At 40.0% G+C, this 20036-nt stretch overlaps 2 protein-coding genes across 2 annotated transcripts; one reads left to right on the top strand and one right to left on the bottom strand.

The window, feature by feature from the left end:
- Positions 1-802: 802 nt before the first annotated feature.
- LOC108053735 (neurotensin receptor type 1) lies at positions 803-7577 on the bottom strand. The gene is made up of 7 exons (XM_044461798.1): positions 7476-7577; positions 5451-6092; positions 5225-5391; positions 3687-3842; positions 3419-3617; positions 2110-2333; positions 803-1564 (listed from the first exon to the last, which is right to left on the bottom strand). The coding sequence occupies exons 2-7, from the start codon at positions 5902-5904 to the stop codon at positions 803-805; spliced, it is 1962 nt and encodes a 653-aa protein (XP_044317733.1). The 5' UTR covers positions 5905-6092; positions 7476-7577.
- A 4933-nt stretch (positions 7578-12510) lies between these two features.
- Positions 12511-19053, top strand: LOC108053736 (pyrokinin-1 receptor). The gene is made up of 9 exons (XM_017136454.2): positions 12511-12688; positions 13696-13770; positions 14759-15335; positions 15883-16048; positions 16128-16260; positions 16941-17139; positions 17213-17427; positions 17710-17823; positions 18342-19053. Exons 3-9 carry the CDS (start codon positions 14990-14992, stop codon positions 18930-18932), a joined length of 1764 nt encoding a protein of 587 aa, XP_016991943.2. The 5' UTR covers positions 12511-12688; positions 13696-13770; positions 14759-14989; the 3' UTR covers positions 18933-19053.
- The last annotated feature ends 983 nt before the right edge of the window (positions 19054-20036 follow it).

Below are 20036 nucleotides of genomic sequence, written 5' to 3'. Positions count from 1 at the left end.
ACCTTCTTCCTTGCACGCAGTATAAAGTCGGAACGGAGGCCACATCAGCGCCATATAACTGTTGATCGGAATGCCATACTGATGTTGTAAAGTTAGGAGTTGGGATTTGAGTATTAAGAATAATTTGAATAATTTGGAGAATATAATTTACAGAGAATTCTGCAAGGGTATATCAACTTCGGCTCCGCCCGAAGTTAGCTTTCCTTTCTTGTTTCTATTTTCTTTTAGCCTGATTGTTTTTTTCACCGCCGTGTTTCCATTTTCTTTCATCATGATTGTTTTTTTCAGTGGAAATGCAAAAGAATGCCTGCCAATCTGTAGGAAAAATGTCGCAAAAACGATGAACAGATTTCTTAGTCACGCTGTTTCTTAAGTCGCAACCTGTTTTTTCAATTTTGCAACTTGGAATGCACATGAGGGTGATTGAGTTCCTGGCATGCATTGTGCTAGAAGAGAACTCAGTTAAAAGGATTTTGATGTATTGTTATCAACATTTTTTATTTATTCACATTATTTGCTGGGGGCTCGACAGCTTAACACCTAATTTATGAGTGCTATTCGGTTGGCATCTCAAGGATGGGGGCGTGGCATTTCGTCAGGGCACTTTGTAGCCTCATTAGCCTGACTTTATGCCTCGCATAAATCGTCTGGACCGTGCCCATTCGTTCTATTTTTTTATGGCCCACCGAAATTTGCATGCAAAGCATTGGACTTTTTCTGGCTTATTTACAGATTGAAAGGTTTATTGTGCTAACTAAACAATGCCTAACTAAGCATAACTCTAGTTATCAGCCAGCTGGAATCACTGGGACTTGGGTGAACCGTAGGCCAGGGCCTCGCTTGTGGAATCCTCCGTTTTTTGCCTCCGCTTTCGCCAGGGAAATTTCCGGAAGCTTCGACCCGCGACAGAGGCCGATTGACAAGTCTCCGGATCCGGCAAACTATGGCTTCCACAAAAGGGCGGAGTGGTGCCACTGGTCACCTCATCCCTGCGACTAATCACCCTCGACAGCTTGAGACGAGTGGCTGGTTGGGTGAGTTCCGATGGGTCAGCGCCTTGGGGTGGGGTCACCAGTAGGGCCCCACTTTTGGTGGCCAAAAGTGCCCGTTTGGCCCTGCCCGCGGAGTAGTGTTTGTCCACCACCTCCGCCTCCAGAAGCGAGTTGGCATCGCCCAGGGAGGAGAGCTGGGACACCTGGGCCTGCAGCATTCGATGGGGCACTGCGGTGCCCGGAACCGGGCCATAGAACTCCTGCTTCCGAAGGCGTCGGCCACCTCCAACTCCATTTCCCGCTCCCATGCTGCTGCTGTTAATCGTGGTGGTCGTCGTGGTGGTGCGAATGCTGTCCTGCAGCGACAACTGGTGGCTGGCATCCCGGCAGCGGAACTGCACCACCCGGTAGGATCCGTAGGGCTCCAGGGCGTTGTTGTTCACACTGCAACTGGCCGGTTGCAGCCGCATCGATCCATTCTGCCGCAGCAGAGCACTGTAGTTGTGCTGGTGGTGCTGGCTCTGCTGGTGGTGGTGGTTCCTGGCCAGTCCAAATTGCCTTGTAAGAGTGATCTATGTAAAGAATAAGGAACAACTCAGCTATGTTTATTACAAATAAATTAATTGTAATGTGTTTTAAATGTTTAGTGTAATAAACTGCTATTCGTATTGGTTTGATTGTACATACATGATATACATAACATACATACAAAATTCAACCCGATTTCAACAAAAAGATTTCTGTGGCTCGCCCAATTAAAATGATTTGGTAAATTAAGGTATATATAAAAATAAATTTAAGAAATAATTAATAATTAATATAAAAATTATTATTATATTAAATTAAATATTTAAAAGAAAATTGATTAATTCAATTTATTATTAAATTAAATTTTCTATTACATATTAATATTTTTTTAAATATTTAATCTGAGGAAATTAAATTAAGACATAGTTGTTCAAATTTTGTTTTATAATTGTTACCCTGTTAGTTTAAATAAAACTCAGTTATATTTAAGCAAATCAAACTTTAAAAGAATGGAAGGCCATATCCCTTTGTATTATTACATAAATAATTTAGAAAGGGTTTGACTGTAGATGGCTTATCCTGGGCTTACCTTGAAGGCCTCGCGGAACTTGTGGCTCATGATGTTGTACAGCAGCGGGTTGATGCAGGTGGAGAGGAAGTAGAGCACCCCGGAAGTGTAATCAAGTATCCGGAAGTAATCGTTGAAAGCGTCCCGACTGATGCCAATATTAATCAGGTTCAGGCCGTAAACGGCCATCAGGCGCTGGGCGTGGAAGGGAGCCCAGCAGAGGAAGAAGGCGACGGCTACAGCTACTGCAAATACGGGCAAGGATAAAGGGCGCATTAAGTACTCTGAACAAGTTAGCTACGCAAAAACAAGTGGGTCTGCCCCACGCTACATATGTTTTTTATCTCTTAAATCCCCTGTAATCCCATAGTTTTGGCAATCATTTTGTAAGAGCTCGTTAGTTGGAAAGCCAGACACTAATAGAAACATATTGGTAATACCTGTTGCTTAGCAATAAATTATGTTTTAATAAAACCGAATGAAGTGGCGCGCAGGAGAATGCTTCCTACTGTTTTTTTCCTTTCTGAAAACCAAATAATTTCCTATTAAGACTTTAGGCTATATCTACCCTTTTTGCCCATGAATATCCATTTAGTAAACCAAGGGCAGTGGTAAACTGCAGAATCAATGGGCTGTGGATTTCCAGTTAAAAGCCACATCAAATTGGGGGTCGTTTTCTAGTTATGGAAAATTAAACCTTGAATTCTGAAACTTCAGGGTTCAATACACTTAAACCAATTCGAATATGGAAAGAAGCAATAATTTGAATATGAATAATTTAAATATAATAATTTTATATTTTAAATACTCTTTTTAAGTTGTGCTGTTGTATAATAAAGATTAACAGCAATATTCATTCAAAAATTAACACTTTCAAAAAATTCAAAGAGTAAATTAATGGAAAAGTGTGATTTAATAAAGGTTTTCCAGACTATTTTTCTTCCACTGTTTTGGTTTTGCCAGATACACCAAGCAATCTTGACTTTATTTAAGTGTCCTGATTCTTTCACTTTTGAGGTGCCACCTGGTTTCACCTTTGCCGTTGAAGAGCTGTTCGCAAACACCAATGCTCTCAAAACATTAACGTCACCGCAGACAAAAAAAGAAACAGAAGCACATTCAACCCATATGACGCAAGTGCAAATTAAAGGAGGCGGTAAATAAAGAGGGCGGGGCAATGACGAATCCCCTGTTTGATGTCGCCAACGCAAATATGTTGACAGTAATTTTCAATTTAAGACTTTCGGCGAAAAAGTTTTGACAGGCTTCGTTGGCGGTGGGGGGCGTTTGCTGTCTTTAATCAATCAAGCCGCCAACTCAACTCACCTACCCAACATTCTGATGACTCGTCCCTGGGCGTTGAGGCCCCGATTGGCATCATAGGTCCTCCGCGGTAGCGATTGCAGCAGGCGGCTCCTCTTGAGTTTCACCCCGATCAGAACGTAGAGCACACAAATCGCCGTCATGGGTCCGCCGAAGAAAATGAATCCCGAGACGGCGAACACGTGGGCATAGAAGTCGTTCTCCATCTGAGGGATAGATTAAAAATGGACACTCAGTGGTGAGTCAGTTGGTATTTCACCATTTGATCCACCCACCGTGCAGGAGTATCCGTCGTTCTGGAAGACCACCGAAAATTGCATGGCTTGGGGAAGGGCCAAAAGGAAGGCCGCCAGCCAAATGGCAAATATAAATTTAATGGCGCGCGACAATTTTGACATGGTGTGCTGCCTACAAATGACGGAAAGATTAGGCTACATTATATGTTAAGTATTAAAGGGAAGTTGATGGAAATGTTGCCGCTTAATGTGGGCAGATATGAGATGAAAAATGTTAAGGCAGTTCTCTGACCATTTTCAATTTAAACGTTATTTTTTTCGCCTAGACTGTTTTTTTCTTTATTTAATGTATTAATTTCAATGTTAAAGAAGTATTCTGCTACCTTTGTGGCAGCCTGAGTAGGTTTTAAAGCTTTGCATATTAAATTGAACATAAATATGTACTTTAAATGTGGGTGTAAGCAGGAAAACACACAAACTCAAAATCAAATATTAATACCCTTTTACAAAAAAAGCTTACAAATTAACTTGTGTCGTGTTCCTTCACTAAATTAATAGTAAGTTAGGGCAGTGTGTAATTAACAAACATATGAGCAAGGAAGTTACCTCTTCAAAATATTTTAAAAAGCTTGCAATGATTATTTCTCAGGTTCATATTAAAATAATCAGAAAACTTAAACTTAGTTATGTCTTTTGTCCCTGACTTTGTGTTTATGAAAGAAATATGAAACCTATTTTCATAGAAAGTCCTTTTTTTCTTAACTTTATAATCAAGTTTGGAATGACTTCATCCCATCCGTTTATGTCTGTGTATAAAGTAAGTTGGAAACCTAAATTGTGTTTAACAGTGGAAAGAGTTTTTCATTCAAATTATTTGTTGCTTTTAAAGAGTGTCAGTAGCAAAAGAAACTTAATATGGGGTTCGCTGGAAGCCATTAAGCGAAAATCAAGAATGGAACCAAAACTTTTTCGTTTAGGAAAGCATTTGTATTTTTGGCAATCAAATCAAATTGTGTAAATTTGTGGTTCTAGAATAAGCATTGGTCAGCCTTAGCTTTGTGACTCTAAGAGTGAAATTGTCGAGAGTAAACTTTCTGTCAATTAAGTCGGTCAAAATAAAGTTTTGCATGGTTTATATCTAAGTTCATTCAAAAAGCTGACTATTAATTAGTGTCAATAAATAAAAGGTAATGGGTTTGCTGGGTTATCTGAAAATTATGTGTATTTTGTTGTCAAGCCTGATATGTTTTATAGTTCCCCAACCTGTTTAATTATGAATAATTATTGTGCTTATAATTTATGTTATATATGTGAGATCCCATTTCATGGCGTTTGTGACTGACGCGTATCAAGTTGTATTTATCTATTTATCGCCTGCCCTATTTTTGGGTAATCCACTTTGTTAATGAATGCGAACGAAATAACACTGATTAATTAGACGATATTTTGAACTGTTAAAGCTAGATATATCTATGATGAATGAAAAACAAATGAACATATAATGTAAAAGTTAAATTTATGTGTAAAATGATTCAAAATTACTATACACAGAAATGCGTTTATTACTCAAAACTCACCGAAAAGGGATGGCAGATGGCAATGTATCGCTCTACAGTGAAGGCCGTGATGGTAAGGACCGTTGCATTTGCGGCCATTTCCGAGAGCACACTGCCCATGATGCACATGGCGTCCGTGAAGGGGTACATATCCGGGTACCATAGGTTGTACAGCTCCTGGGGAATGCCTGCAGGATACTTGTCACATTACGCATACGCCGGGTTGGCCCCCAAAGTCCAAGCTCACCTGAGACCAGCAGTATCAGGTCGGAAACCGCCAAGTTGAACAGATAGAAATTGGTGGCCGTGTGCATAAAGTTATTCCGGGAAATCACAATGCAGGTGATAAGATTACCCAGCAAGCCGGCCACAAAAATGAGGGCATAGCAAACGGTGAAGGCGGTTCGCAGGGTCAGGGACTCGACGGCCGACGAATCCGCTGCCATTGTGCTCGCATTTGTGCCGTTCGTGGAGCCCAGCAGGTTTGAGAGATTCTCGGTCGTTATGTTCATCATATGGGCGAATTGTGTTAGAAGCAGCAGCAACAGCTCGGGGCTCTCGCTGGGATTGGGCATGGCGGATGTGGCGGTGGCGATGGCGGGATCCTGATTGGGACTGGGCGACACATGAGCCATGAATGATTGATTGAGGCCATCATCGATGCTGTCGTTGGCGATGGCGATGGCAACGCCCTGCAACATGCTAGCTGTCGTCGATTAATTGCGGACTCGATCCGAAGCCCAGGCCCACTCCCAGTAGGAAAAACAAAACCGAATCGTCCGCCTACTCCTATCAATGCGTTGTTAATACTGTCTGGCGTATCCTTTGCGGCTGCGGTGGCACATGGCCGATAAGCAGTCGACGACAGGCCCAAAAATTGCGCACTCGCCTGTGAAGCAAACAACATTAAAAGTCATTAGACACAAGTATGAATTTAAATTGAAACCCCAGCCAGGAAAGCATAACATTTTGAGACACGAGACGGCGTCAGGTGGCCAAAACACTCGATAAGGAAACTGCGTATCAATCCCGAAATAAAAACACTCGACTACTGCCAATTAAAAATAAGCATCTGGCATTGGCGTTATGCAGAGGAACAATCACGAAAGAAGAACGACATGCCTTTGTGCTTTAAACTAAATATCATTATTATTAATAAATTTATTTTTCTTGAAAATTCTGTTCTGCGTTTTTAAAAATGATTAAAAGAAAGCTTAGTTAAGCCATAGGAAAAACATGTTAGTTCATATTTCTGACCAACTGTTAAGAATGGAATTAATGTTGATAACATTTTTCTCTGTATGCCACTTGGCTCTATTAATAGTAAACATCTTAAGCTGTAGCAAACAGATTGCTGGCAATCAATACAAATATAGTTGCGGATGAAAAAGTTTTTCTATTTGCTCGTTCTTAACCGTGATGAGTGAAACGAAGCTTGATTGCATGTGTGGGAAAGTTTTTCGGCGTAGAAAAAGGGAAACTTTGCTACACCCGACTGTCATTTAGGTCACATTAGGGATCCCAGCACATGCGATACATTAGAGATTCCCTTAAAAATAACATGGGCGTAATATTTCACTTATTATGTCGCCAACACGTTCTGGATGGGTTTCTCATGCTGCCAAACATCAAATTCTGGGGTTAGATGTCGTAGGATATGTAAGGAACACCAAGTCAGTGTCAGTGCCATGGCTTACAGCCAGAATTTCGGGTTGGTACGTCTTATTAATTATGTTTCCTGTTCGTTAAGCGTTCTTCCCGCATGAGAAACCTAAAGAGCCCCGGAAAGTATGCTACGGACGTATAGGACACGCTAGTCTTGAGGGGTCAGCCTTTCAGGATGACTTCTCATTGACGCAAACTAATTGGAAAAATAATTGAATTGCCAGGTCAGGTGTGAAAGTTGATTTAGATATGATTGGGCACAAACCAAGAACTCGGAGTCTGAGCCAAGTCTGTGTACAAATGTGCGACTTTCATCGCAATTATACAATCCAATCAGCCAAAGCAATGCCACACGCCCCACATTAGTATTTCAAATTCAATTTCAGATGCTGAGCAAGTTTAAACCGCAATCTAGTAGCATTGCCCAGGTGGCCAGATGTCAACGGACAGCCCTAACATTTTTTAATTAAACTTTGCGGTTTCAAAAGGTACGCAATTTAGAAAAACGCAGCTCTTTATATTCTAAGAACCGAAAAGAGTCCTGAGTAAATTGCTATTGACATGTTGATTCTTTCAAAGGCTAGATTAAATAACAAAACCTATTTACTTTTGCTGCGCGTATTGTGTCCTTCTTGGTAGTCGTATCCTCATTCGTGTATGAGTCGCAAAAGAAGAATGTCACTTTCTTATTTTTTTCTATTGGATGTTTAAGGACTTCCGCGTCGAATTGTTTAACCTTTTCGTTTTGTAGTTGGAAATTGTGTCAACTGAATAACAAGAAAATCGTTTGATTTTTTTTAACCGGATCTACTGAACGGAAAATTAGTTTCGCACTTTGTTGGGCAATCAAAGAGACATGTTTAATCAGTTGCAATTCGCTTGGGAATGCAGGCTATCTCTACTTAAAATAGTCAAACATATTGTATCACTTTATACATTTTTAAAAGAAATATTTAAATTTGTTTTCAACACTTTTTCAGAATATTTTTTATTTAACCATCACTTTAACGGACTTTCGGCTAGAATATGTTTTGGTCACGTTATTTTTCGATCCGCACACGTCCGAAGTGGAGCAAAGTCGGGGACAGACTGAGTTGCCTTGCGGCAATCGAGGCAATCGTCGACGGCTTCTGTTAGCCAAATGTTAACCGACAGCAGTTCTTGGCCTTTTCGCTCTCCGTGTTCGTCTGTTGGCAAACATTTGCTCCTAATTTCATTCATAAATTCATGCACTTCACCTTGACTCTGCCACCGTGGCGTCTCCGTAAGTTATGTCTTACTTGTCGGATGAGTAATGTCGCAGGCAGCTGGTTATAGAGCGTGGCCATAACCGGCAGTCAATCCAGTTGAATGGCGAGTTGCGCGGCTCTAATTGAAATTGCAAATGGCCTAAAAGCACTAGCACTTACTTTTAATATTTATTGCTGAAGGCGCCCGCCTCAATTGTTTTCTCTGACCTCAGAGCGAGCGAGGAAAATGAGAAATCAAAGCCATTTTTGAGATCGTAAAGTACGGGAATAAATGTGTTTGTTTTGCAGGACATGAGGCCTGAGTTTTCCTTTGGCGAGTGGGAGACGAAACCGCATATTAATGTCGGCCCTTGTCCGCAGATTTGTGGATTTGTTTTCATTATCCTGCCTTCTGGTTTGGTTTCAGCTCGCCTTGGGCCACGCGTTCAATTGGAGCCGCTCGTTGTGTTCGACTTTAAGAAATTGAGTTGGTTGGGTGGCGAAGACGTCTCGCTGAAGAGTTTTCAGTCCAATTTGGCATGGTTGTCTGGTCGCGGTAAATATGCACAGTTGCTGGAGCGTAACCACAATCTGGGTTTTGGGGCTCGCCTAAGCGCCTTTAGATATTAAGGAAATGCCTTCGCGCGGGATGTAAGAATTTATGAAGTTATTCCTCTTACACGAGAAGCAGCAGTATACATTAAGCCGCACGAATTGTGTTTTTCCATGTATTTAACTTGGACATTACTTAGCTGTGTGTGGACAGCATTATCATATTTTTTCATTCTCGGTGAGGAACAAGGGCTTCATAAATTAATTATACATATTTTAAAAATTACTTTTTCAGTAGTTAAAAAATAGTACTTTTAATTGTAAAACCTAATTTATAATATTGCATAAAATTAAATATTTTTTAATAAAAAAAACATATGAAACTAAACTTTGCTATGATTTTTTATCTGTGTATTAATCGCATACCAAACAGATTTACACATTGATCCGACGTAAATGCGATTAAACACGCGTTAAATTAATGTTGCTCCGAATAATCACCGACCGCAATCTGTAAGTCAATTTCCTGGATTATTCATGAGCTCCTTGCCGGCCAGAGTAAATAATAAATGACCTGTAGAAGTTGCGTATACGCAACGTTGACACAGTGGTTAACGTGTGTCTGTGATCCCGAATGATTCAATTGGCCGGTGGATGATGCTGATTAGCATAATGCCTTCTGACACACATGTGGACCACCCACAGAGACACAAAGGATGCCCAGATCCTAATCGAAAAGGGTCGACCGCAGTTTTGAGGGCACAGTTGGTCCAAGTTCTCCGAATCTGGCCTTGATTAACGACTGCAGAGGGCAAACGACAATGATAATGTTCTAGCCGCAACCAGAGCCACTGATTATCTGGTCGACTTGATGAACGATGCCGAAATGAGGGCACTGCAATTGCGGCTAAAGCCGCTTTTAAAAGCGTCATGTTATTTTAGATGTGGCTAATTAAGTGCAATTAAACTAAATGGGGGAGTCCTTGGCCTTTTACTTTCCCAAGAGTCCCGATCAATGAACTGTCACCCGGGACGAAAATATCCTTTTACATACTATAAACGAGTAGTTCATACTCAGAAGCCCACGCTCTCAGCTCAACTCGCATTACTCATACAACCCGTTGGCCGAAGTTTATGGGAAGTGCTCTACTTTTATGTTGGAAATTGGGCATCTTGACTGGCAATGGCATGTCGAAAAGGGCAATTGCCGGGCTTTTAACCAAATGAACCCCAGCTAACACGCACACCTCTCTTTTTTTGTGGGAAATTCAATTATTTGAAAGGCTTTGCAGTGCAAGTGGGAGTTTGGCTTCATTCGCCCAATCGAAGGTCACAATTAGCCACGAGCTCTGAAATTTTGTCAACGACTTGTTGAGCGCGTGATAGAGTTCAATAAATTGACGTCGCCAAATAAATTCGACTTAGGGTTGGCAGCGAAATTTCGATACTCTGACTAGGCCTTGTAACTCTGAGATTTAAATATTAAGTTTGTATCCTAAAAAATAAAAGTCTCAAAAATCGTTGTATATATATTTTGAAATGCTTCAATTTTGTTTTGACATGTCATAAACAAAACGAGTGAATATACCATTTATGACCCGAAGCACTAAAATCAACTAATAACAGTATAAGAAACCATAAAATTACTCAGCGCATTCGCTTAGCATAAAAATAACCATAAAAATATGAAGCTATAAAAAATTAAATACCGCATGACAATTGATTATTTCACGAAAAAGATAATACGTTTCTATAAAGTTAATGACAAAAAGTTTGAACGAGACATAAGTTATGAATTTTTTTCTTTGTATAATGAAAAAAGAGATCTTAATCAAAAATAGAACCATGCTATTTTTATAAAGAAATACATTTTATTTGTGTTATACATTATTCGAACGACACAAAAAAATATGCTCAAAAACGTTTCAAGAATTCATTAAAAATGTTTCAAAATGCACTATCTTGTGCTGGCAGACAACTTTCATATTTCATTTCTATAAACCCCAACTCTAATATAATATTGACATTACTGAGGTGGAAGTTAGGGAAAGCAGTGGGCGACAACGGGTTGGTCGAACTGCAAATGACTTTCGGCATGCCCTCCCTGCGTGCAATAAAACTAAATGAATTGGAAACTTGCACAAAAATTCAACTAAACTGCTGACGAGGATGCCGCCGTCGCCTGATGACAGAGTCCTGGGCAAAAGACAGAACTTCAAAATGCCAAACAAGAGCTCGACTCAAAAGACGCTCCGAATCTGATGTCATGCCCAGTGTTCATAAAGAGCAAAGCAAACGAAAATCTCCCCCATTTTCCATTTCCCATGCCCTTGCCCTTGCCCTTTTTCCCGGCTTTCATCAACAATTCGCAGTCAAAGTTTTGACTGGGAATGCCTTTGCAGCACGTGCTGCGTATGTTTGCTATGCCTTCGAATTCATGAGGCTCTCGTTCAAGAGATTAGGAGGGAAATGGAGAAGGGACCCTGACAAAGAAGGGCCACCCCTGACCCTAGATTCCCGCCCTCCTCCCTTAACTGTTTGTTTGTTTAGGACTTTGTTTTGATTAAGTGCCAAAAAATTGTTTCGTATTATTTGCATAAAAATTGAGAAATTGAATGCATGCAATGGATTTGATTTGTTTGCCCCGCAATTCGATTTTCTATACGCCTCGTACACATCGCGTACAAATAAATACTACTACATTTGTTTTCTCTTAATATCGCACTAGCCGATAGGGCGGAAATACACATTTTATGAGCCGCCAAGCTCGGATAGATTTACCCGCACATGGTCATAAAAGTAAGGCCCGGGGGACTAATAAAATCTCCCTTTGACTGATCATAAAACCACGGCATCATGTCCAATATTGTGGTTTGATGGCTTGGGGCTCAACGGCGTACAAAGTGGTTGCACAAATTAATTTTAAGCAATTTAGTTGACCTCGATACTACTTTCATCAAAGAAAAATACTGTATTAGAATCTTCTAAAAATTAATTAGTTCGTTACCAAAGAAATATTAAGTGATATGATTTCAGGAATAACACTTTCCCTTATGAAGATAAGATGGCAAATGCAGAATGATTTAAGCCAATAAAGGATTTTTGATGTGCGTTTATGTTTTTGGAGCGCATTTGCGACCTCCTTTTTACCCAATTTATTTTCATTTATATGTAGGACAACCATAAGCTTTAACAAATAATTGTCAGCCATATTATTTTTATTTCTAATAATTTTGTGCTTATTACATTTTTCCAAACTTAATAATTTCTTAAAACAAAACCTTGTTATTACATTTTTCACCTTTTATTTTTATTATGCTTTCTTCCCCCAATCACTAAATTAATAATATTCAATGCTAAAAAAAGTTAAGATATCTCTTTGAGTGAAAAAACATTTACTAATTGTTATAAATTTTTTGCTGTTGTTCGTTGAGTGACCACTTCACCTTTGTCGAGCGGCCTTGTCTTCAATTAACTGCGACTGCGGGCTAAGCGGATGTTTAAGTGGGCGGCAAGGTCGACATTTGCATTGTCCTTTGGCTCTGTTAACATAATAATCAAACAATTTGCCGCTCGGCCAAATTAATACGCCACTAAATAAGATAAACTGCATGGTACTCCAGTACTATTTTGCATTTTTATTACCCTTTTGCCGGGGGACCCTTCATATAGGCCAGAAAACCCAAAGCGCCGTCGCAGAGAGCCGAAATGCGACGAAAAGCAACCGGTAGTTGTCCTCTGCCAGCGTCGGCAGCGACGCCGGCGCCACTGTTGCGTCGCTGTTAGGGCCATGGCCCGAACGGGCTTTGCTGCCAAGATTTGTTGGCCAAAAACCCAGTAGTCAGTCGGATGCTGCGGCCCGTTGCTGTAGCCGCCGCCGTCGCTCTTCGCTTTTCGATTTTCGGAGACGAACAAAACGAGAAATCGGGAAAAACATCAATTTACGCGTGCCCCTCTGTCATATTTTTCGGTTCCGAGAATCATTCTTCGTACCAGAATTAATCAGTGCCATACGCAAATAGTTAAAGCCATTAATTGTGTGAGTGTGTGGTAAATTATCCCCAACGTCTCGCGGTTATTAATCAACATTTAGCACATGGTAAAAACTGATTAGCTAGTGCAATAAAAACACACAAAAAGGAGGGGAGAAAGTGAGTGAAAGGAAAAAGGGGGGCACAGAGTGCAATGCTCGCAATTGCGAATACAAAGTGACAAAATCAAAACAGTTCAAAGCCATAAAAAATAAATGCATTCGAAAAAATGTGGCAGGCATCGTTTGAAAAATTGAAATTAAACGTGTTTTAAATGCACAAACGATAGCCAGCCGAAAGCGAAAAATATAATTAATTGTCATTAGGCGGTATGAAAAGCCCCGAACAGGAGCGCCGAAAAAGTTGTAAACAAGTTGAAAATAAATATGGCATTATCAGGGCCGCAAGATCTCCAGATTGCCAGTGAAATCCATTGACCCGAAACACTAATGGTGCAGAATCTATAATAACATATATGCTTTATGCTAAACGACCTAACAAACAACACAAAAAAAATGAAAATAATAATAACAAAATACGAAACTCACACTTTATGGACATGGGCGGGTGCATAATTTTCGGTGGGATGATACACGGTCCATCATCGGACATCAGGCATTGGAAACCGAAGCGAAAACAGAAAAATGAAAACCAGTTTGATTGAATATACAATATAATAAAACCAAATTCGACAGCATTCTTTGGCCGTGCATATATTGTAGAAACTTTTTTATGATAATGATAATGAAAACGGCCAAAAGCGGTCGACAGCGGTCGGCAGCAACAACAATGAAATAAAATCAGCCGAAAACATTCATCGTCAATGGAATAAAACTATGTTAATATTATTAAGTCACCAAATGTCCACCTGACCTTGAGTGTCGGGCGCGTTTAATTTGCTTGCCACCAGGTGCTGGGAGGGAACCTCTGGCCCAGGTGGCAACGTTCTTAAATTCATCCCGTGTACACAAATATTTTGTCTAAATGCCACTTAGCAATTCAAATTAATTTTCAGCTTCCTTTTGCCCTGAGTCTGGTCTTACGCCTAGGACACGTCTGACTGCCGCCTGCCAGCTTCTCAGGATGCCAGGTAAACATTACACAAACATACATTGAGACACGTGAACTGGGGTGGACCTAAACAGGCTAAATAAGTTTACAAGCCCAACTTTTGCCATCTAAGCAACTGAAAAGGGCATATAATTTATGTATATTTAGTAAACTAGGTTAAACTCATGTCAAATTTGCCACTTTAGGATTTGTTTTAACTTTTTGCAATTTTGCTTGGCCACACTCTATGCCTGTAAATGGTAATATTTCTTTAAATTAAGTTGGACAGGTTATGCTTTAAAGGTTAACAAAAAAATTTTATGTGAATACTTATTACTTAATTTCAATATAATTTTTTTTAACTGCATTAAGTGTACCAAAAAAAAAGTAAGGTGCGATTTAATGAATAAGTAACATATATTTTATACTCATAACTTTGACTAAGAACTTGAATACCAAAATTTAACTGCAATCTAATCAAATCAATTTTATTCAAGACTCGTTGATATACGTAAATTTAAGCAGTTTTTTCAAAGCATTTTATTAAACTGGAACAATATATTTTTGCATAAAAATAAACAATAGCTTTGTTATAAAAATGTAATAATTTCTATTCTGTGTAAGTTGCCCATTGGGGAATTATGGACATGTGTTATTTATATAATTTATATTTCTTATCCATTTCGTTTACAGCCTAGCAATGTTAATGTTAAAGCGTACTTTTTGGTATAGTTTCAAATAAATACAAAATATTAACCTTACTAACATTTAAAATACAATTTTCAAAAAATGTAGGAGAGACGTTCAACGACTTTATTTACCGTATAGATTCCTTTTTATCAAAATAAATATTGATTTTGCTTTCAAAATATTAGTATGTGGAGCAAAAAATTTTGTTTTCTTATTTCTTGTATACAAACTCAAGTGGGATTTATTTGAAAACAACTTCACTTTGATGTTATATGTAATATGTAAGCCATAGGTCCACCTCATCGCTCACATCCGTACTCCTAAATTCATGACAACAGATTGTGAGTGGAGTGGTATTGTCCTAAGTCGAAATTGATGAGCCCCGGTAAGGGGCTTTATGAAAACATTATTCGATTGAAAAAACATAAACAGGAGTCGAAATTCGAAAATAATAGTGCCAACACACGCGGGAACACAAAGGTATACGGAAATACACTAAATACACAGAAGTACAGAAAAGTTCACAGAAGTACACAGAAGGACACACAACAGCCCACACTGACACTCGCATGACATTCAAAATGCTGCCCAATAGCAGCTTCGGTCTCCTGGCAACCGATCTGCAACTGTTCCACAATGAGAAATTCTTTTTGAATCTGACCCAAGTGCTGAATATCTCGGCGGACAACCTGACCAGCCTGCTGCAGGGACTGGAGCCGGAGGAGCTGGTGACCCCGATGACCCCGCTCTCCCTGCTGGCCACCCTCAGCGTGGGCTACGCCCTCATCTTCATCGCCGGCGTGCTGGGCAACCTCATCACCTGCATCGTCATTTCGCGGAACAACTTCATGCACACGGCCACCAACTTTTACCTGTTCAACCTGGCCATTTCCGATATGATCCTGCTCTGCTCAGGTGCGTTCGAAATCTGATAGCATGTTTTTGCTATAACACGTTTAATCAGTTGAAAACCGAAGGTATAAACAAATTTTTAAAGCATTAGAAATATAAATTCTTAAATTATGTTGATGCTTCCAATACAAACAAGAAAGTCGAGTGCTTCCACTGTAAACAAAACGCAACAGGTGGTCATGGCTAATCTATTCGCATCTTGATGCTTATCATGCTTCCTAATAGTCTTTAAATCTTTTTTTATTAACCAAATCTATTCCTATATTCAGGTCATTTATGTATGCAAGCGTAAAGCTTTTACGACTGGTCAAATTTTGTGCCTATTCAAAAGTCTTTTTAAAATGGATTTAAATTAAAATTGTTCTGCAAATATTATTTTTTTTTAAATTTTGTTTTATTATTAATTTAAACATTTGTTTTTACCGTTTTTATTTGTTTTGTTTATTTTATAAACAAAACCGAAATATACATTTGGTATTAGACTTGTAAACATTGGGCAGAATAAATATGCTTTCTAAATATTTATCTGCACATTTTTTGTTGAATTTAGGCATGCCCCAAGACCTGTACAACCTCTGGCACCCGGACAATTATCCTTTCAGCGATAGCATCTGCGTACTGGAAAGCGTTCTCTCGGAAACGGCGGCCAATGCGACCGTCCTGACAATAACCGCTTTCACTGTCGAGCGATACATTGCTATTTGCCATCCGTTCAGGTGAGTGAATATACAACCCAAGCGTTGCCCCTTTTCCAATTTTCCTCACTTTTTCTCATTTATTCTGCTTTTGATACAGGCAGCACACGATGTCCAAGTTGTCACGGGCCGTAAAGTTCATATTCGCCATCTGGATAGCCGCCCTTTTGCTGGCCCTGCCGCAAGCCATTCAGTTTTCCGTGGTGATGCAGGGCATGGGAACATCGTGCACGGTGCGTATGATTGATATGGGGTCGTTCGTCTAATTGTGTAGCAACCTGGTTAACTGAGTTACTAAGCTGGTCTTTTGAGCGAACGAAAAGAGCTTAGTACAGACATCTATTAGTAGTTTATCAAAATTTAATAATGTACTTTTTTGAAGCAGTAATTACTTTGATATATTCAATATATCAGACAATTGTGTAATGAGCTTTGCTGATATTTCATTAAACTAAATACAAAATGACAACAAATAGCAGTACAGCTCATTATACTAAATTAAATAATAAAACTTACTAACATTCATAGTAAAATTTGTGGTATGTTGCATTAAAGCAGTTATGGTTTATTTAAGTTTAGTTTAAATTATAAAAGGTTTGTGGCCTTCGCTCACTGAAAATTATGTAATTTGTTATTCAACACATTGAACGTGTTGATTTGAATCTTAATAGATTATTTAAATAATACATAGTGAACTGAAAGAGAAACAATAGGGCTTTAATATTCTTTCAAGAGGCCACATAACTTTTCTAAATTTACCTCCAACCAAAGATCAATCAGTACCAACCTTTTATGACATTTAACTCAATTCCGAGTTATCAAATTTACGGCCTTGGCCTTCCGGCTTTGGCTGTGAGCCATAACCATATCTTTTCGCTTGGATATATATTTTATTGTGAAATGTCTGCTGCAGATGAAAAACGACTTCTTCGCCCATGTGTTTGCCGTATCGGGCTTCCTCTTCTTTGGCGGACCCATGACGGCCATCTGCGTGCTCTACGTCCTCATCGGGGTGAAGTTGAAGCGGAGCAGGTTGCTCCAGGCGCTGCCCAGGCGATGTTACGACGTGAACCGCGGCATCAGCGCCCAGACTCGAGTCATCCGGATGCTGGGTAAGCTGTTGGTGCCATCTCCGGGATAACTCATGGCCACATCCGCTTCCACATTTCAATTTCCCTTCTCCAGTGGCCGTGGCGGTGGCGTTCTTCATCTGCTGGGCTCCGTTCCACGCCCAGCGCCTCATGGCGGTCTACGGGTCCTCCTCGGGCATCCAGTCCCAGTGGTTCAACGACGTGTTCTGCATCCTCGACTACACGTCCGGCGTGCTCTACTTCCTCTCCACCTGCATCAACCCGCTGCTCTACAACATCATGAGTCACAAGTTCCGTGAGGCATTTAAGGTGGGTTTCCCCCAAGAATTGTATTTCTCTGGGATTCATTATAAGCTTAAGATAATAAATTTCAAAGTGCAACCAATTTGAGGTTCTTATAAACAAAAGTTTAATTTGTTTAATGACTTAAACTTGTACCATAAAATAAATAGAATCGGTTTCAATCTAAAAATAGATTGCCTTCCTTGTGTGAGTGGTATATTTAAATGGCTGTTTAAAAGAATCTTAAAATCAATCGACAAGTGGTATCACCTTTCTTATGCGAATTTAATACCTTTAAATCCAATTTAGGTTACCTTGGCTAGGCACTTTGGACTGGGTGGCAAAAACCAAGGAAGAGGGCTGCCCCATACCTACAGCGCCCTACGGCGCAATCAGACGGGTTCGTTGCGAGTTCACACAACGGTAAGTACACAGAGAAAAATAATATATATTGATCTAAATTTACACATTTAAATTGTAATATTAGAATAGTCATACCCATTTAATTGTTTCCAACCAATTAATCTTAGGTAAACAATCAGACTTGAATAACAATTATGCATAAAAGTTGTTCAACGTTTCCTTTTTTTTTCGTTAAATAATTTAATAATAATATAAAAAAATTCAGAGATGTTTGCTCCAAACGATAATGCACAATTATTTTTTTATTAATAGCAAGTCCGGATAAAGTACTAATAATACATCTCTTCCAAATCAAAGACCAAAAAAATATCTCATAATATTTCCATTTATTTAAGTTTACTTTGACAGTATAACTTTATCATATCTTAAGGTATAAGACATAAATGTTGAAAGCACTTCAGTTGAGCTTAGCCACAAGCTGCAATGGGATATTTAATATATGTTTTTATATTCATCTTAACGGTGCACACTCCATTCTCCCCTTCTGAACATCCTGACTCGTTTCTATTATCCTGCAGGATAGCGTGCGAACCACAATGACTTCCACCGCGACGACCACCACGGGGCTGAATGGCAGTGCCAATGGCAATGGGGCAGCAACAAGTCAGGCGGCGCGCCTGAACCGAGTGTCCTTGGACAGTGCCCAACTGCAGGGTCAGAATCGCAGCAGGCAGGACCTCTTCGACAACCCGCGTCGCACTCTCCAGACGCAGATATCGCAACTGTCGTCGGTGGGCGATGCCCATTCCCTGCTGGAGGAGGACTTGCAGTATCCCGAGGAGCCACTGCAGCGGCAGCCCACAATGTGCTCCATTGACGAGCTCACCGATGACTTGGCCATCTCGCGGTCACGCCTCAAGCTCACGCGCATCACCCGCCCTCCGGGGCCGGGGGGCGTGGCTGGGGGCGGGACGGGGGGCGTGAGCGGTGACGAGTCAAGTGGCAAAGTGCGCAAGGCGAAAGTGAAAGCGCTGAAGAGCTCAAGCGCCCTCAAGGGTCTCAGGGCCAAATTCAATTGGCGTGCCAGACGCAAAGGCAACAGCCACAAACCGCAGGAAAAGGGGGCGGCGGGGGCTGGCGAAGACTCCGGCGAGCGGACCGCCTTTTAAAGGGGGGTCCATCCCCTCCCCCCGGAGTCCATTCCAGTGCCACCTACAGACACACACACACAACTGTGATACGAGCAGCAAGCGCCTCTCCAGCTTGTTTGTGTTTAACCCTAGACAAATATTCCACGCTGCAGTCAATTAGTTGTTCTTGCTCACATTATAGCCCAAAGCTATAGTTCGAATTCTATTTATGGTACTTGTAACCGGATCGAGTTGGAACGCAATAAACTATATAGTTAATTCACATTACAAAATGTTAGATCCTGTTTTATTTATGAAATGCAGTTTCAAAACATCACAGTAAGTTCAAAATTAGGTGAAATATTACACCATGGATAATGTACATCATACTACACAATATTAAACTTTATTTTATATTTTATTTTTTATAAGATATTTGATAGATTTTCTAAATTCGAAATTATTTTTATGTAACATTGTATAAATTTATTTAATATATATATCATTTAATTTAGTTTTCGTTAATTACAATTTTCATATAATCTTTAATTTTTATTTGTCTGAACATTATTTTATACAAAATGTGGATTAAGTTGAGGATTATCAAGACGAGGGTTCAACGGGCGACTGGCTAATGACTGTCAGTAAAAAGCGGCCATAGACAGAATCGCACTGCATCATAATCCCGGGTCATTAAGATGGTTATCTGGCGCACAAATTCGCTTTTCGGTCTGGAGTCTAGACGATGAAAACAAAAGTTGCGATTTGGCCAATATTTGCTGACAACTGCTGAGTGGATGCCATGGTCGTGTGAGTGTGTTTAAGACTAATTACTATGCCATAGCAGAGTGTCCCCGCCAATTTAGTTTTTCAGTTTTAATTTCAGCGAATGCAATTAGTCCAGCGAGCTGAGCAGATTTTGCGTATGTGCAGCCAGAAATAAATGGGGCTTAATTCATAAAGTGCAGCATATGTTGCCAAGATGTGGTCGCCATGAATAACTGAGACCGCAAAAACTTTGTTTAATTTGTTCTAAAGTTTTAGAATTAATGTTCATTTCCGGTTGCACAAGTTGGGTTTTGCTTCACAATTAACTGGGAAAATATAACCAAAAAGCTTATGTAACAACACATCGGTCATTTG

This window comes from Drosophila rhopaloa, unplaced genomic scaffold (genome assembly GCF_018152115.1).
Source record: "Drosophila rhopaloa isolate 14029-0021.01 unplaced genomic scaffold, ASM1815211v1 contig_8, whole genome shotgun sequence".
Taxonomy (NCBI): Eukaryota; Metazoa; Arthropoda; class Insecta; order Diptera; family Drosophilidae; genus Drosophila; species Drosophila rhopaloa.
The sequence above is the reverse complement of the archived record's forward strand: the minus strand, read 5'-3'. Positions and strand labels throughout refer to the sequence as shown.

Coding starts and splice junctions, on each gene's coding strand:
- LOC108053735 (XM_044461798.1), bottom strand. CDS start 5,904: ATGTTGCAGGGCGTTGCCATCGCCATCGCCAACGACAGCATCGATGAT. Junction 5,392..5,450: donor CCTGATACTGCTGGTCTCAG/GTGAGCTTGGAC, acceptor AGTATCCTGCAG/GCATTCCCCAGGAGCTGTAC. Junction 2,334..3,418: donor ACGAGTCATCAGAATGTTGG/GTAGGTGAGTTG, acceptor CCGTATTTGCAG/TAGCTGTAGCCGTCGCCTTC.
- LOC108053736 (XM_017136454.2), top strand. CDS start 14,990: ATGACATTCAAAATGCTGCCCAATAGCAGCTTCGGTCTCCTGGCAACC. Junction 16,049..16,127: donor GCTATTTGCCATCCGTTCAG/GTGAGTGAATAT, acceptor CTTTTGATACAG/GCAGCACACGATGTCCAAGT. Junction 17,428..17,709: donor AGTTCCGTGAGGCATTTAAG/GTGGGTTTCCCC, acceptor AATCCAATTTAG/GTTACCTTGGCTAGGCACTT.